Source organism: Ambystoma mexicanum, chromosome 8 (genome assembly GCF_040938575.1).
Source record: "Ambystoma mexicanum isolate Mex_15411 chromosome 8, UKY_AmexF1_1, whole genome shotgun sequence".
Classification (NCBI taxonomy): domain Eukaryota; kingdom Metazoa; phylum Chordata; class Amphibia; order Caudata; family Ambystomatidae; genus Ambystoma; species Ambystoma mexicanum.
The window spans coordinates 1,042,679,445-1,042,697,724 of NC_090929.1; the positions used below are offsets into that span (position 1 = coordinate 1,042,679,445).

Below are 18,280 nucleotides of genomic sequence, written 5' to 3' on the forward strand. Positions count from 1 at the left end.
AGGGCGAAGATCTCCAGGAGAATCTCCTGAGCCAACTCCCACTCGTGAGAGATCGTGCTCTGCCTGCTCAGAGCGTCCGCCGTCACGTTCTCGACTCCGGCCAGATGAACTGCCGAGATCGAAACTTCCTGCTGGATGGCCCAGAACTCGAGCTGCATCGCCTCCCTGCACAGAGGAAGTGACCCTGCCCCCCCCTTTTTGTTGAGGTAGTGCATGGCCACTGTGTTGTCCGTCAGGATCAGGACATTCTTTCCTCGCACAGTCGGCAGAAAAGCCCTCAGGGCTAGCCTGACGGCCCTCAGCTCCAACAGATTGATATGGAGTCTGGACTCCGACGGAGACCAACGACCGCTGACTGTCAGCCCGTTGGCATGAGCTCCCCATCCCGTGAGGGATGCATCCGACACGATCGTCACCTCCGGCCAGGGAAGCCAAAACGGAGCCCCCTTCATCAAGTTGCCTTCGACGGCCCACCACAGAAGGTCCCGGGCGACCGAGGGCGGCACCTGAATCGGGTCCGACATCCTGCCGGAGGACTGCGACCATTGCATCTTGAGTGCCCACTGCAAAGATCTCATTCGCAGGCGAGCCTCTGGCACCAGAAGAATGCAGGATGCCATGAGGCCGAGCAACCTCAAGAATTCGAACGCTGGGAGCGTCTGGGCATGCTGAAACTTGCGCACCATCTGCTGAATGTGAAGAGCCCTCACCAGGGGAGGAAAACACTGCCCCAGGGAAGTGTCGAGCACTGCTCCGATGTACTGGAGCCTCTGCGTTGGCGTCAAATGGGACTTCTTTAAATTGAGGGAGAAGCCCAGCCTGTGAAGGGAGTGGCAGGCGACGGACAGATGATCCAGGACCTGCTCGGGAGAGCTCCCCCTGATCAACCAATCGTCCAGGTAGGGGTAGACGTGAATCCCCCCTTGCCGGAGATGCGCTGCCACCACCACCATGAGCTTGGTGAAAACCCTCGGGGCGGAGGTCAAACCGAACGGCAGGACCCGAAACTGAAAGTGCGAGTCGCCAACCGCGAACCTCAGGTACTTCTTGTGCTTGGGATGGATCGGCACATGGAAGTAAGCATCCTTGAGGTCGAGTGACACCAACCAGTCCTGAAGCTGAAGGGCCTGGAGGACTTGAGAGAGAGTAACCATCTTGAACTTGTCCTTCCTGAGGAGTTTGTTCAAACCGCGCAAGTCCATGATGGGTCTCAATCCCCCGTCTTTCTTGGAAATCAAAAAATAAGGGGAATACCATCCCTTGTTCCTCTCCGCTACAGGCACCAGTTCTATGGCGCCTTTCTCCAGCAGGGCTTGAATTTCCTGCGCAAGGAGCGGATCCGGACACTTCAAAGAGAGGTTCCCCGGTGGATTGTCGCGAGGCCTGTGCCGAAAGGGAAGACAGTAGCCGTGGGCTATGATCTCCAGAACCCACACATCTGAAGTAATGGCACGCCACTCTACAAGATGCTGCGCCAGCCTTCCCCCAACCGGCGAACCATGGGACATGGCCTCATGACTGAGTAGGAGCGGCTGCGGCGTTACCTGAGGGCAAAGAGGCAACTGCCCGAGCGGCCTTGGCACCACGGGTACCTTGTCGTCCACCTCTGGTACCCCTGCGTTGGCCCCTTTGACTGCCAGCTCCTCTCGCTCTACCAAAGGACGAGTAATAGCGAAAGGAGCCACCCCTCCACTGCTGTCCCCTAGGACGAAAAGGCGGAGGTTGGCGAACTGCAGCGCCCAACGACTTCGCTGCAGCTTTTGAGGTCTGCAACCTCTCAAGGCTCTCGTCAGCCTTGCTGCCAAAAAGATGTTCACCATCAAAGGGCATGTTGAGGAGCCGGGACTGCACATCAGGAGCAAACCCCGACTTCCGCAACCACGCAAACCTGCGTATCACGGTGCTCGCCGCCATGGACCTACTGACGCATTCAGCCAAGTCCAAACCCGACTGAACGGACTCACACATGGCATCCTTACCATCCTGGACCAAAGCAAGGAAACCATCCCGTTCGTCCCCTTCGGGAATATGTTCAGCCGCTAACGCAACACAGTTCCACAGAGTGTGCGTGAAACGTGACAAGGCACAAATGGAGTTGGCCGCCTGAAGCGCCATACCACCAGAAGAAAACACCTTCTTCGCCCAGCCATCAAAACGTTTGTCGTCCCTATCAGGAGGGATGGTAGGGTACGACGCCTGCTTTGCCGGGGCCGTGGCCGCCTGCACCACCAAACTTTCCGGAGTGGGGTGCCTGGTCAAGTAGCAGGGGTCGCCACTGGCTGGACGGTATTTCCGCGACAAGGATCTGCCCACTGCCGGGAGACTCTCCGGAGCAGTCCAAGCCGCCGCCACCCTACGCTGTAAGGAATGGCAGTACCGGGTCAGTCGGGGGACCAACATCAAGGATGTCCGTCAGATCATCCTGCACAAACTCCCCTGGGGGAGCAGACCATCCCAGATACTCAGACACCCTAGCCATAAGGCGCCGGTATGAGGAATCGGCATGGGAGCCAGGCTCAGGCCGACCAAATTCCACCTCCGGAGAGGTGTCCAGACCACTAGCATCATGCAGCGACTGCCTCAAATCAGGAACCAGGCCAACCGAATCCTCATCCGCCTCCGAAATATAATCCAAGTGGTGGAAAGGCACCTGAGAGTGCCTGCTCTTAGCCAGAGCCTTCCTAGGGGGTACACCCGAGACACGGGGCACCTCCGACACGAAAGGCGTCGATGGCGTCGAGCGAATCGGCGCCGCCGTCGAGAAAACCGGCAACGGCGCCGAGAGGATCGGCGTCGACGTCGAGGAAATCGGCGTCGACGTCAGATGCAGCGCCTCCAATATCGGCGGCGTCGACACAGCCCTCGAAGCCGGAGCCCCGAGCGTGTCCCTCGACGACCTGAACGTCGACGGCTTCGACGACTTCCTCGGAGCCGGAGCTTCGAGAAAGCCTGTCGACGCCCTCGACGCCTCAGACGTCGATGTCTTCCTCGAAGACATCACAGGTGCACACGGTCTCGATCGCGTCGAGGACCGGGACCTGGAACGGGTACGGCGAGAACGAGCCTCCTTGTCCGAACGGGACCTCTCCCGTGACTCGTGCCGACCACTCTTGCGAGCGGCGTCTCTCGACCTCACACGGCCGACCCCACTCGGGGGCGCGGACGGTTGAGTACCCTGCGACTCAAGAATCGCCAACATCTTCTTCCCGAAGGAAGCCCATTCCTCCGGCGTCGCACGGCTGGTGGGATAACCGACGTGCCGGGCAGAGTCCTCGGAAGAGGACCTGGAAGGCGACCGGTGACGGCGCTTCCGAGAACGCCTCGAAGAGGCAGAGGAGTGGCGAGACCGACTCCTAGAAGAAGACCGACGAGACTTCCGACGATGACGCGGAGAGTCACCCCTCGAATCATCCGTCGAAAGCCCCGCCGACTTCGACTTCCGGGGCTTGGACACCCGACCTACCGACAATTTCTTCTTACGTTCGCGTAAGGCCTTGGAAGTGAGCGACAGGCAGTCGACACAGTCATCCGTGTCGTGGGCCTCCCCGAGGCACCAGAGGCAGGCGTCGTGCGAGTCAGTCACCGACATCTTGGACCCACACACCCCGCACTTCTTGAAGCCCGGACGCGGGGTTGAAGACGAAGTGGAAGACATCGCTGCGAAGGAATATTCACAAACGAACAGGTTCGAAGAACCAGAAAGAACAGAACTCCAAAGAGTCGAGGCTAGAACCGAGAAACACGAAGCAACACGTTCGCGGAAAAAACGGAACTGAGGCTACTGGCGTCGTGCGTCCTACTTATCACATCGGATGACGTCGGACGTCGGAGGAGGTCCTCGACGGCGGCGCATCGACGTCATCGACGCAGGACGCAGGCGCCGAAAAAGTTTCCGAAGCAGCACAGCTGTGGTGATTACTGTCATAGATATGGAATACGTCGGAGGACCCAATCCCCTCGAAACATCTTTAAAGGGGCAGCACTTAAATCATTTACACAATGCAAACAGGAGCTGGGGTTACATGAAACTTGCAGGTTCCAATATTTTCAAGTGAGACACTGGATTCTGCCCCCTCCAACCACCCCCCTTGGTTAAGGCAGCAGTGGGGAGGGAGTTAACACCTTTTGAGAATGTTGTGTCCTCCACCCAGGGAACAAGTCTATTATCTATAATCTATATAAAATAATGGGGGGAAGAGACTCCAAATTAGCTATAAACACACTGGCAGGTAATACTGGGAGAGGAGGGTAAGGATGAGGAATGGGAATCTTTGTGGAAAACCATACCAAAAATCACTATATCGATCCAAATCAGAGAAATTTGGTATTAACGTATGGTGCAGTGGCATTATACCCCAGCTCATCTAAATCAGATGAAACTAAATATATCTAATAGTTGCTGGAGAGAATGTGGATCAGTGGGGAATTGCGAACATGTATGGCGGAATTGGCACAGTATTGGGGAGAGGTGAACAAACATGTGTGAAATGTACTCTATTTATAACACGTTCTTGTTTGATGGTCATTATAGACGAAGATTTTAGATGGATTTTAGATGGAAGAAAAGAGGTCTGCCTCATATTTCTGAACGGTTCTCCAATGTGTGGAATTTTGTCCTTGGAATGGATGACATTCTCTACAGGGGGATCATTCCGCATTCATTGAAGACGGGAAAAAGGTTCTGACATTTATACATGAAGACTTTAATGTTCTGTAATGCCCCCAAAAACTGCATGTTGGGTAGTGACTGACAACAATCCATGAAAACAAAGTTGTGGTACATTCAATAAAATTGAGATGGTACAGCTGCACAGCAGGTGGGGGTGGGTGGGGCAGAGAGTTTGTGAATTGTAGGGACATTGGGTGGGGTGGGTGCCGTTTGTTATTATAACCTTTGAAATGCTAATAAAAACAATAAAAAAATAAAACATCCATCGCCCCATTAATAGATCCATCGATCAATTGGCCCATCGATCGATCGATCCATCCATCGGCCCATCTATAGATCCATCCATTGACCATCGACCATTCTATCCCATTCATCCATCCATCCATTTCTCGATTCATCATACATTTATTTATGTGTCCATCCATCGGCCCATCCATTCCTTGGCCCATCCATCCATTAATTCCATAGCCAGCCATCAATTCATTCCACGGCCCATCCATTAATTCCATCGCCCATCCATTAATTCCATGGCCCATCATTCCATTAATTCCATGGCCCATCATTCCATTAATTCCATGGCCCATCCATCTATCAATCAATCAATCAATCAATCAATCAATCAATTCCTTGGTCCGTTTATCCATACATCCCCTGTACTCAATATGTGTCTTTAGCCTTATTCTTTGACATCAAAGTTAGCCTTCTGTTGAAGCACCATCCCTTTCTGCTCTCTATGGTGTTATTTGCCCAATATACAGAGTAAGGAAACCTACAAAGATATACCGGAGCCAGCCGGGCAAGGCGTGACATGGCATCTGCAGCTTCCAGTTGACCCCAGTCCCGCAGCAAAATGTAGAAGATATTGTTCTTGGATCCTGAGCCCAGGGTCCCTTTGTCCATACTGCCCGACACCAACTCGCTATTCTGGATAGTCACATCTGTAGAATGAATACAAACACAGGATGAATTAAGCAGATGTACCTGAAACTCACACAGGAGGTTGAAAAATGAAGTACTGGGAAGTGTGACAAATTAAGAGCACCATATTTTGGCATTAAATGATCCTTAATGGAGAATATAAGGTTTTTACAAAATCAAAGTAATGTAAAGCGAAAATACTCCCCTGGTTACAGCACTGGATTTCAAAAGTAACTCACAACAGATGGGGGAGAAGTGGCAACAAGGGTTAAACTAAAGGGGTGGTGAGTGGAAGGTGAAATGGAAAAATGGGGAAGGGTTGTCTTAAAGAAATGTAAATTTGAAATCCACAGGTTTGAAAGAAACAGAATTCAACGAAAATCAGATCCATTTAATAAGATTTTTTGGCATAACTTTTGTGAGCCATTGATGTAAACAATACACATCACTTTTGTTTTATATTTTATCTGATTTACATCTCACAAAGGATTACATAATCCATTAAATGTGTGAAAAGGTTGAGATTTCAGCTGTTGCCTTAGCAGCAGGTAGCTTTTAAATTTAGATTATAGCTGGGGTCCCATTAAACACAGGGATTTCCCTTTCAAGTTCAATCCTTTTTTCTTGTCAATAGAGCCCGAAAAGGGCTTTAGGTTTGTGGAGAAGTCCAATTTTTGTAGACCTATAGGGACTTTTCCACACAGTGCCGATGATCTTAAAAGTGACTCCATGTCCCACAGCTAGCTATTATAATTAATTTTGGAGTGGCTTGAGGTTCTTTTGTAATTTATGCCACGTTTTCTAGTTTTGATCACTGTGCAAAAAGCGTTTTAGATCAAAGCAGATGCTTCAGGTGTAATGGTCACTACTTCAACATGGTGCTTAAAAGTAAATGAGGGACATGTTAAACTGGTGATGTGTTCCTTTGGCTACAGAATAGGCTGCAAAGTATAGTTCAGAGTGGCATCATATAGAAACATTAACAGCTGGGCCATAGAGTTGGGATTGCATGTTTAAGCACAATTTACAGATGGACACTGATTTTTCCCAGTATAATCATATGCTCTCCTCCCCTTTCTGCAGTAGTAACTTGCTTACTGTTAGGAATATTTTTCCATTTTGAGTGAAATTCTCCCCCACTTTGCGAGTCCCCAGCATTTTTGCTGGACTATTGGATTTTTGGACGGATTCTCCTGAGTGAGTGGGAACCTTTTTCTCACTCATTTTTGTACTCTAACCATTGGAACCCTTTTACCTCTTTTTGGTACTTTTTACTAGAGTAATGCTTTCCTCCATCTTTTCTGGCCTCTACCTTTTATTACTGCAGCACAAAGCACTTTATGTGCAGTGTTGCTGGAAGTTCGTTGAGCTTCCCTTTATATTTTACCTGTGTGAACACAAGTTACCAGAGCAGGGGGACACTTTGTCCCACCTGTATTTTATTTTGCAAGATCAGCACACCCCACCTTAAGTGGAGTGCTGAGGGGAAACAGTCTCCCTTTTCCAGTAACTTTTAGTTACTGTTCCAAGTTAATTTGACAGGCGGGTGGCAGTGTACCTTTTTGAGTGACTTTTTGTGGACTTTCGTTGCAGTCTGCCTTTGCATTTGCCTAAAATGGTGGCTGTACTTTTTTAAGCCCTCTTCTTGATGACTTGTTCCTTCTTGAGCCGTCTATCTGCCTGTGTGGGGGAGGTCTTGATCTGTCTTTTGTCTTTGGTGGGCTTAACTTGGAAAGCCTGCCAAGAGACTGAGCACCTGACAGGTAGGAAATAGGGGGAGGGGACCGAAACTCCCCTGGTCTTTGTCCTGCAGTGTGCCTGCCTGAAACCAGTTTGTGCTAGGAGCCATGACTGTCCCAATTGGGCAGCCACCCGCCCCCCCCCCCCCAAGTTTGAATGTATGTATGTGTGGTGATTGGTGGGCTAAGCTTGTTTTCCAGAATAAAAGGCAAGTGTCCAGTCGACCACTGGACTGAAGATCTGACGAGGAATTCACAGAAGCAGGTCCCCAGAAACCTCCAGCGACTGCCAGAGCCGTTAAGTGACCTCGGCCGACATGGAATTCGGAGGGACAGGGAATATCTCCTGGAGACCACTTCTTCCCCTGAACTGGTGGGCCTAACCAGTCTCAAGACCACCTGCATTTTGCGCTGTCCCTCGAAGAACTGCGACCTCCGGGCCTGCAATCTCCAAATACCCTGTGACTTGCATACCCTGTTCATTGTCTAGTGATGTGCGCTTTTGGCTGAAACCTTGTGGTTATCCTTCTGGGCCTGTAGTGACTCTTTCCTGCTCCTAGATTTCCCTCAGCCGAGCCAAGGACCGAGAACCGGAGAGAGGTCTTCCGGAAGACCACTGCCGCTGCTCTGAAGCCTGCGAAGGGCTTCAACGAGCCAGTGCCGTGATCATTCTCTGCTTGGCGTCCCACTTCAAGAATGCAACCGCCCGATTTCCTCCAAAGTCCCTTCTTCAGCCGCCAAGGCCAAGAAACCCAAACCAGGGTTTGCTGTCACCGCACCTTGGGGACAGTCCTGTGGCATCGTGTTCTTCATTGAAATATTGGTGCCCTGCTCCTAGGTACTTACCTGGGGCTTGCTGTGTTATTTTGTTTCTTGGGGGCTGCATTCAACTGATCCTTGCACCCCTACAGGGCCTGCCTAGAGTCCCCATTGGGGTGGACGACCCACTGGGTTCTATTCTGCCTTGGGACATTGGTCCTTGCGACATTACTTTGAGGGAAATGCCAAATTTCCTTGCGAAAACCTACCTGCAAGTTGAAGGGAGCCTGCTGGGCCCTGCCTTCTGGAACATTGTACTCTTATTCCCTGCCTGTTCTTCAGCAGCCCTTTGCCACTGGTGTCTCGGTGACTCTACTAACTTTGTGATTTACACAAGATAAGGTTGGTCTGCCTAAGTTAGGCTAAGCTAAAGTAATACAGTTTCTTGCTTCCCTTGTACAGATGTTTCACTATATTTACTGTGTTACCTGTGTCTATTCTAATAAGTATTGATTTCCTGCGAATATTGCAATTGTTTCTTCTCTTTTGAACTACTGTGAATACTACTTACTTGATTTACTTCTAAGGTTTGGTGTATATAACAAACCTATATTTGTATATAACCCCCTAGTGTGCCAGTGTTTCCTTGAACCAAGTGTATGCTCTGAGTTCTGTGTGCCTCACTACAGCACTCGTCCCTGCTAGACCAAGCCTGCAAGCCAAGATAATACTACCTGGGTAGTTCAGGCTAAACCAAGGGGTCTAACCCTGTTCACCAAGGGTGGGCTTTCTAAAGTCTTGTCCCGACTGGAATTTACGAAATAAAAACTCTTGTGGTACATGGCTCTACCAGTGATGCTAAGAAACATGTTTTCTCACAAGCAACTTTTACACTGCCCCTGACTGGACAGCGAGCGCCTCTAGAGTGCTTGCCCTAGCTGCACAGACAATGCCTTCCGCAGATCATGCTTGAAATGTCGGTGGTCACTCACAGGAATCATTGTGGCACAGGTCTTCTCCTTTTCCACAATACTGCTTGCCCTTAGTTCGTAGGTTGGCACTCACAGGGCAGTCATCGCTTGGTCTGAGAATTAGACTGAAGACTTGTTTTCCTGTCCACAATGTCACAGGCTGCAGATGAAAAGGAAGAATAGGGGTTTATGAAGTTAGTGCAGGGACAGAATGGTAGTACATTTTTATTAATAAATAGTGTTTTATAGTTAAGTAACCTTTCACACTTACATAATTACATAGATAATTTCATCGCAATTTAAACAAGACATACCCTTTATTTAAAACTACAAAAAATGCACATAGATAAAACTTCATATCATAATTCCTCTGACACAGAGAGGGCGCTAGAGGGCAATCCAAGATGGCCGCTTCCATGTGAGCTCTGTGCAACCCGGAATAAATCCTGGAGAATCCTTCAAGTTTCGGTGCACTCCTGCCCTGACCGTGTACTGATCCTGCTGGCAGTGTGAAACCCTGCCCACCGCCGAAATCCCGAAAGAAATCAGAGTCCCAGAAACCCGCCACAGAACTTTGGGGCCCGTGGACTGCAGTGAGGCCCTATCGGCTGCCAGGTGCCCGCGTTCATACTCAGGGACGGGTGAGAGCCCCGCCGGGGAAGCGGATTGACCCCTACCCATCCAGCGAGAGTTGAGCGGAGACACCTACCTGCGTGCCAGAATCGAGGGCCCCACGGCGGCCCCCCCCGCAGGTCGCGGTCTGTCGACCGTGCTGAGTTGCAGCCGCGGCGGCCAGAGTCAGCAGGCAGCTGCGGGGCGTGCTGGAAGGCTGGGAGGGGCCTGACTCACTAATTCCAGCCGAGAGAGGAGCAGGCGGTGGGCAGCTGGGGTGACGCGCCGTACCGCAGCTCACCACTCTGCGCGATACGGCAACGCCCGGCTCGGCAGACAGCACTCCCCTCCGAGTGCCCGGGAGCAATAACAGCTGACCATGCGCTGCAAGGGAGAACTCCCGAAGAAGCGGCGGAATCTACAGCGGGGATCACAACGCAGGTACGTCGCGCGATGAGGGGGCACACATAGTCGCCTCCCAGGAGCATAGCGTTCACACCCAGGCAGCCTTTAAAACCGAGCGCTGGGGCCCCCTTCAGCCAGTCTTGCCACCATCCCTCAAGCAATCCAGCCAGGATACACCTACCTGCTCCCCAGGCCACAGCTGGGGAGGCCGGAACGCAGCCCCAGGGCTAAGAACACTCCTGGCATAGTGCCTTCTACGCAATACCACCATGCAGACCATATTCGCCCCCGAATGCGGGCAACCTAACACTGGCACAACCATCATCTATCCTTTAAAGTGCACCACGTTGGTCCCTGCTGTCTTGCACATAACTTGTGTCTCGCCCACTACTTGAAACGCAGCCTCGACAGGTGTCCACAAGCTCCAGTTAACACACTGGGAGACCCCCTCTCAGCGTGAAGAAAATGGGGAAAACCGATAGGTCACAGAGGAAGCTGAACTTCGAGTCTGGTTCAGCCTCCAAGACTCCCATATTGCTAGAAGAACCAGAGCCCCCGAGGGACATCTCACACCAAATGAATGAGGGGTCGTGTTCCACAGACATCAAAGAACTCCTATTGGACCTAAAAGTAGGCATAGGGACCCTAAACAACAAAATGGACGGCCTCCCCTCTAAAGTTGATCTCCTACAACACCATTTGGACACCCATTCAGAACGTCTGAATGAGGTAGAAAACCGTGTGTCCAATCTGGATGATGGCACAAGTGCCCTAGCGACCAGAGTAGCCCAGCTGGAAACCCAAATGAAAGCAGCAAACGGCTGGAGTGAAGATTTGGAAGGCCGCTCTCGGCGCAATAATATTAGAATTGTCGGAGGGAGAGAACAACAAAATCAGACGAAAATGGAAGACTTTGTTGAAGCGTTATGTACCACTCTGTTTGGACACGAGGCCCTTTCTCGCCTTTTCGTTGTGGAAAGAGTACATAGAATCCCGTCATCCAAGCCTATCCCAGGAGCTTCCCCCAAGCCGATAATTGAAAAACTGCTTAATTACAAAGACCGCAATACAATTCTCCGACTCGCCAGGGAAAAAGGCGAGCTACACCACGACAGAGACGAAATTCATTTCTATCCTGACTTCTCTCCAGCGGTGCAGTCACAAAGAAGATCCTTTACCACCACCACCACCAGGCAGAGGCCCAGAAAAAAAAAAAATAGCCTACTCCATGCTCTTCCCAGCGAGGCTCAGGGTGCAACACGAGGGGAAAGTCCATTTCTTTCAAACACCGGAGGAAACAAACTTATTCCTGGATCAAGCAGGGTGCCCCGGGCTGAACCCCAGTCACGCACGAATGCAAAGGGGAGGAAACCAGAGGAATCCAACTAAGACACTATGGTCACCGGCGGGGGGCAAAACCCTCCTACCAAGTCTAGCAACCTAACCAAAACCAAAACCCGAGTTAAAGCGTTCCGGGGACCCAAAACTTGGGAAGCCCCTAGTGCCCCGCGCACAACACAAGTTCAATCAACAGTTCAAGGTTGAAAAAGGGGGGGACCGGGTGACAGACACGCATCGATGCAGTGCACATCCCGCTTAAGTTACTCAACGGGCAAGTTGGGGATTGCCTGTGAAAGGAAGGACGATGGAGAACGGGGTGGGAAATGCGCCCCCCCGATTGTTGACCCCCGCCGGCCCTCAAGACAGATCTAAACGTCCACATCACTCCCTCAAACAACCAAATCGATCACAAACAATCATCAATGCACTGCTGTCAAAGCGCCCCGTAACACCTTGGGCCATCCCACACATTCTCTGCTTAAATATGAAACTCAGATGTACCATTCAAAGAAGCCACATGGAACATTAGGGGAGGTAACCTTCCCTCCAAAACAAGGAAAATCCTTCAATACTTGAAGAGACATGAGGTCGATGTGGCTAGGATCCAAGAAACACATCTCCTCGCCGAGAATGAACATAACTGGGCCTGGAGCTGGGGCTGCCATAGGTACTTTTCCACATACTCTTCTTACGCCAGAGGAGCGGCCATACTAACCAGTCAGAAGGCCGGCTTCCGTCTGATAAACACCGAAAAAGATGTAGATGGCCGTGCTATTCTGGTATGCGGAATTGTGGCAGGTGTGGAAGTAACTTTTGTCAACTCTTACAGACCCAACGTTGATGGAGCAAACAACTTCGACTGGGTTTTTACACATCTTGCAGGAAAAAACCCTACTTCAATCATCTGGTGGGGAGATCTGAACACTACCCTTGACCCCTCAAAAGACAGATCACACATCACAACTCTGTCTATGTCTAAAGCCAGCCTTGCAAGAAATCTGCAACGCCCATGATCTCGTAGACGTGTGGAGGCACAGCAATTTGGGGAAAACGCAACTATACCTTCCACTCCGCAGTGCACAATACAAGCTCCAGGCTAGATTATATACTGGCATCCGCGAGTGGCCCCTTTCACTGGGAGCTATGTCAGATCCTCCCTAAAACTCTTTCAGACCACGCTACTGTGACCCTCAACTGCATCCCTGCCAATACCAAATCGCGCCTGCGACATTGGAGATTCAAGTCAGGTTCACTACAAGATCATGTGTTTGCATCTGAGCTACAAGCCGAGATCTCTACATTTATAGAAACAAACCAGGGTTCGGTCGCCTCGATGGCCACATTCTGGGAAACACTAAAGTGCTTAGTCAGGGGTGTATGTATGGCTAAGGAGAACGGTATCCTCAAATTGATTGGACGAGAACTCGCCACCAGTGAAGGCCGTTTAAAAAATCTCGAACTTCAATACACCACCACAAATGATCCGCGTACCCAAGTAGCCCTCAAGGAGGAACTTCTGAATTTCGAAGCAATGGCAGAGCGCGAACCTAAGTTTCTGGGTCGGAGTAGACAAATCAGTCAATACGGGGAGGGCCAAAAGCCAGGTGCCCTCCTCGCAAAATTGATAAACGCAGATAGGAAACCAACGATAGTCGAAAGAATTCACACCAAACAAGGGACAATTGTGCACACTGAAGAGGAAAGGGTAGAGGAATTTAGAGCCTTCTACCAAGAATTGTACACATCAAGCCATAACTCTGACGCAGTGCGCAGATACCTGGAAGACAATGGGTAGAGAGGGAACTACGTGAACCCCTCAACAAACCCATCACAACGGAAGGTCATGGAAGCTATCAAAACCCTGCCAAACACCAAAGCCCCCGGCCCAGATGGCCTTACAGGTGAATTTTACAAAGCCTTTGCAAACATCCTAGCTCCGTTCCTTTCGGAAGTATACGGCAAAGCATTAAAAAATGGATCCCTCCCGCAGTGTGAAGCCAACATAATTCTCATCTCGCTCCTCAATCTTGACAATAAATTACTTGCGAAAATACTAGCTAACAGGTTGCTCCCTCTGATGCCAGCCCTAGTCCTTGCAGATCAGGCAGGATTCGTGCCCGGCCGCAACACTACATTTGGCATCAGAAGGCTGTTCGGAATCATCGAAGCACTTAACCCTGCACACCAGGCCATAGCAGCCATATTAGATGCCGAGAAGGCATTCAACTCTGTTGAATGGCCCTTTCTCTTTGCTGTGCTCACTCAAATGGGCCTGCGAGCCCAATTCATTAACCTAATCTCCTTGTTATACACTAATCCCCGAGCCACCATCGTCCTGGGAGAATCGAAGTCTGCCCCTATCAAACTACAAAGGGGCACCAGTCAGGGCTGCCCGCTTTCAGTGTTAATTTTTGCCCTAATAATGGAACCCCTTGCATCAAATTTGCGATCCCGTCAGCTCCACCGAGGTTTGTCTGTTGACCCGCACAAACAAATTATATCTCTCTATGCAGATGATGTAGCCCTATTTATCCACGACCCCATTGAAAACCTTAACCCGGTCATGAGTGAAGTAATTAAATTCGGCGCCGTCTCCGGCCTGAAAATCAATCATACTAAATCAATCCTATTCCCACTCACTCCAGCCACTAGAACATTCACAGATGACTATCACTTCACCTGGGAGACCTCACAGGTGCGCTACTTGGGAATTCTGATGTCACTAAATTATCAAGAGGTATTCCGGGATAACTATGAGTCAGTAGCGAAGTCACTGCAAGAGAAAGTAAATCGTTGGAAATCACTCCCTCTGACCCTATGGGGGAAGGCATCTTTGGTTAAAATTGTAATACTCCGGAAACTACTATATCTGTTAACCAATATACCCATTCTAGTTCCGCAATCCTTTTTGAAGAGAATAAAAAGCATGGTCCTAGAATTACTCTGTGTTAGGCAGAATCCTGTGCAGTGCCCTTAGGGACCACTACACACAATTAAGACCACAGGTGGCAATACAAGTTTTACCTTTGGTACAAGCCTGTACTACTATGTTACAGTGGTAGCAGTAGCGGAGCAGCCAGGCTTATCTCAAGAGTATATGAGCAGTAGCAGAGATTACACAAAGGGACCACAATTACTGTGACTCAAGCAAACACTGACTCAAGGGTTTAGGTAAAAAAGATAAGTACATTTATTTTTAAACTTACCAGGTTACTCACCGTAGTGACCACCTTACTCCTAGTCCATAGTCCCCTTTCCTCCATACTTATGGGACATCTCTCCGTCCTGTGGGACGGGACCGGACCACTTTTGTAAAAAGCATCCCAAAAATATTTTCTTCAAAAATGTGTCCCTCCTCTCTTTCCTGCGCGGGGCCCGGCACGCGGCCGTAACCCCGCCCACCGTGGCTCCGCCCATGCATCGCCCATCAGTCCTTTTCTATTGCAGGGTCCAAGACCCATTAGCAATAACAGAGGAACCTTATTAGAGGGGACGGCGGGCGGGCGTGTGGAGGAAAGGGGACTATGGACTAGGAGTAAGGTGGTCAATACGGTGAGTAACCTGGTAATACTCCTACGTCCCGTCCCCTTTCCTCCATACTTATGGGAGATTCCCAAGCACTCCTTACAGGAACTATGGGTGGATGGAAATACCCCTTACTGAAACAGGTTCTTCAGCACAGCCTGGCCAAACTGAACGTCAGCCCTAGAGCTCATATCGAGGCAGTAATGCTTACAGAAAGCAGATGGGGAGGCCCAAGTAGCCGCTCTAGCGATGGACTCCCAGGGAACATACTTCTGAAAAGCAACCGCAGCTGCCTTGCCTCGCACCTGATGTGCATGGATACCCTTAGGAGGTTTCAGCTTTTGGACGGTGAAAGATTCCGCGATACAGGCAGCAATCCATCTTGAAATGGATGCCTTAGACGCCGGCCTGCCCTGGGGTTTACCGAAGGTCACAAACAGTTGGGAAGAGCTCCGAAGCTCGGCAGTCCTGTCCAGGTACAACTTAAGAGCTCTTCGGACATCCAGGCAGTGCAGAACCCTTTCCGCCTCCGAGGCAGGGTTCGGAAAAAAGACCGGACGGAAAATTGACTGATTCAGATGGAATTCGGTCACTACCTTTGGTAGGAAAGCTGGGTTCGACCGAAGGACTACCTTGAACCTGTGAAAGACCAAGAAAGGATGCTCCACGACAACGCCTGGAGCTCACTCACTCTCCTCGCTGACGTAACGGCAACCAGAAAGGACACTTTCCAGGACACGTACTTTAGGTCAACCGTAGCCATTGGCTCAAAGGGTTTATGGCACAGCGCCGTCAGGACTACATTTATGTCCCAAGGCGGGTGCACACTACGAACCGGAGGGTAGAGGCGTGTCAAACCAGCAAAATGTCTGTTCACCACCGGGTTAGTTAACGAATAAGAACAATGGTCTGTAGAGAGGTAGGCGGAAATCGCTGAGAGATAAGTCCTGCAGGACAAGACATGAACCCCTGACTCTGCTAGGGAGGAGACAAAGGACAGCACCGTGTCAATCGTCGCCACCCTCAGGTCCAATTCTTTCTCCAAACACTAATGACAGAACCTGAGCCATTTACTCTTGTATTGGGATCTGGTCGAGGGTTTCCTGACTGCCTGGATAATGCGCATGTTATCCACAGACAAACCCAAAAGCTCTAAAGCCGTGAACTCAGGCACCATGCCGCCAAGTTGAGCGATTGTGGGGTGGGGGTGCCACACCTGCTGTTCCCCTTGGTGAAGAAGATCGGGAGTTACTGGTAACCTGATCGGTGGACACACTTACAGGTGTTGAAGTTCTGAGAACCAAAACATGGCCGGCCACCACGGAGCCATCAGTAGAAGAGAACAGTTTACAGAACTCTTCAACTTCCAAATTGCTCGATGAACCAGAGGAAGAGGCGGGAAGGCGTAAACTCTCATGTTGTGCCATGGGATCTCGAGTGCGTCCCCCAGAGAGGAGGCTCCCAGCCCCCCTCTGGAGGCGTACTGAGGAAGCTTCTTGTTTGCCGCCATGGCGAAGAGGTCCACCTCCGGTGTGCCCCAATGCGAGAAAATCCATGAGAGGATCTCCACCTTCAACTTCCACTCGTAGCTGACCAGTGTCCGCCGGCTGAGGGGATCCGCGGTGACATTCAGCCGGCCCGGGATGTGCACTGCAAGCAGCCAAACCCCATGAAGCACGGCCCACTCCCAAATCTGAATGGACAGATCCACGAGAAGTGGAGACTTCGTTCCCCCTTGCTTGTTTATGTAGTTCATCGACACCGCATTGTCCGTTCTTATGCGGACCACCTTGTTGACAATGAGAGGTCTGAACGCCTTGAGCGCCAGAAAAATTGCCAGAAGCTCCAATTGGTTTATGTGCAGGAGCTTGTCCTGAGGTGACCAGAGGTCCGAGACCTGAAGAAGATCTAACGTCGCACCCCACCCGAAAAGGGAGGAGTCTGTCGTGATCGTCACCATGGGGGCTGGGTCCTGGAACCCCCCCCACCCACTGACAGGTTGCTGAGAGATGACCACCAGTACAGGTCCACTCTCATGGAATCCGGAATCATTATCCGTTTGGAATCTGGGTCCACAGCCTGACGCCAGGAACTCCGAAGAGCCATCTGGGTCCATCTCATTTTGAGACGAGCAAGAGGAAGAGCCAACACACACGAGGCCATGAGGCCCAGAAGCCTCTGGAACCACCAGGCCGACATGCTCTCCGACTGCGTAAACATCTGACACGTGGCCAACAGATCCGCCATTCTGTCCTCAGTCAAATACACTTGGCAGTCTATCGTGTTCCAATGAAAACCCAGGAAAGTCAGGTCCTGTGAGACCGTCATGAAGGATTTCCGCCAGTTCACCGACAGCCCAAGATGGAACAGGAGCTGAAGGAGAGACTGGAGTTTGCCCGCCGCTGCCAACGGGCAAGGGCTGCGTAGGAGCCAGTCGTCCAAATAGGGATACACATGGATACCCTGGAGACGAAGATGGGCCGCGATCACCGACATCTTCGTGAAGACACGCAGCGCCGAACTGAGGCCAAAAGGAAGCACCCGAAACTGGAAGTGCTCCTCTCCCAAAGAGAAACGGAGGTCTCTTCTGTGTGGGTTCCAAATCAGGATATGCATGTACGCATCCTGAAGATCCACCACGCTGAGCCAATCGCCCGCCTGCAACGAGGAGCGAATCTGGCCGGGCGTGATCATCTTGAATTTCTCTTGGGGTAAGGAAAGATTGAACTGGGAAAGGTCTAGGATGGTGCGCAGGCCAGCCTGGTTGAGTTTAGGCACCGTAAACAGCCGGTAGTAGAAGCCCTCCCCTCGCTCCCCAAGGGGAACGGGTTCCACAGCTCTGAGGAGCAGAAGTTTCTGAACCTCGGCCTTGAGGGAGGGTGAGCCCGACAGCTGAAAAGGAGGGTTGAGGGGTGCGGTAGGGGGTAAAGGTAAGCGGAAGCCCGCTCGAGCGACTGACAAGACCCATCTGTCTTGTCAGTGATGGTCTGCCACGCCTCCCAATGAGACGCAATGCGTCCTCCCACTGGGGTCTCGTGCGAGCACGGAAAACCCTCATTTGGCAGGTTTATCGGTGGCGGTGCCACCTGAACCTGATGAGGCGGCTGATGAGCGAGAGAAATACCATGTACGCTGTTGTCTACGGCGGTTATTCCCCGCAGGAGTATCCGCTATGCGATTTTTGCGGTTGAGGAAGCCCCTAAAACCAGAGGAAGGTCGACCTTGCGACAACGGCCTTTGAGTCTTGAAGGGAGGCTTAACCAGAACAGACAATGATTTGGCCGTCTTAGTGCTATCTTTGGTTTTGGTGAGCTCTACATCGGTAGAAGAGTGAAAAAGCT

At 51.0% G+C, this 18,280-nt stretch overlaps 1 protein-coding gene across 1 annotated transcript in view; it reads right to left on the minus strand.

Annotated features, from left to right (window-relative positions):
* POLR3A (RNA polymerase III subunit A) overlaps positions 1–18,280 on the minus strand; it is a 1,042,059-nt gene that overhangs the window by 623,416 nt on the left and 400,363 nt on the right. The window contains exons 14-15 of the mRNA XM_069611006.1: positions 9,078–9,216; positions 5,443–5,607 (exon numbers count right to left, since the gene is read on the minus strand). Coding sequence (XP_069467107.1) covers positions 5,443–5,607; positions 9,078–9,216 — 304 coding nt within the window. The remainder of the gene's footprint in view (positions 1–5,442; positions 5,608–9,077; positions 9,217–18,280) is intronic.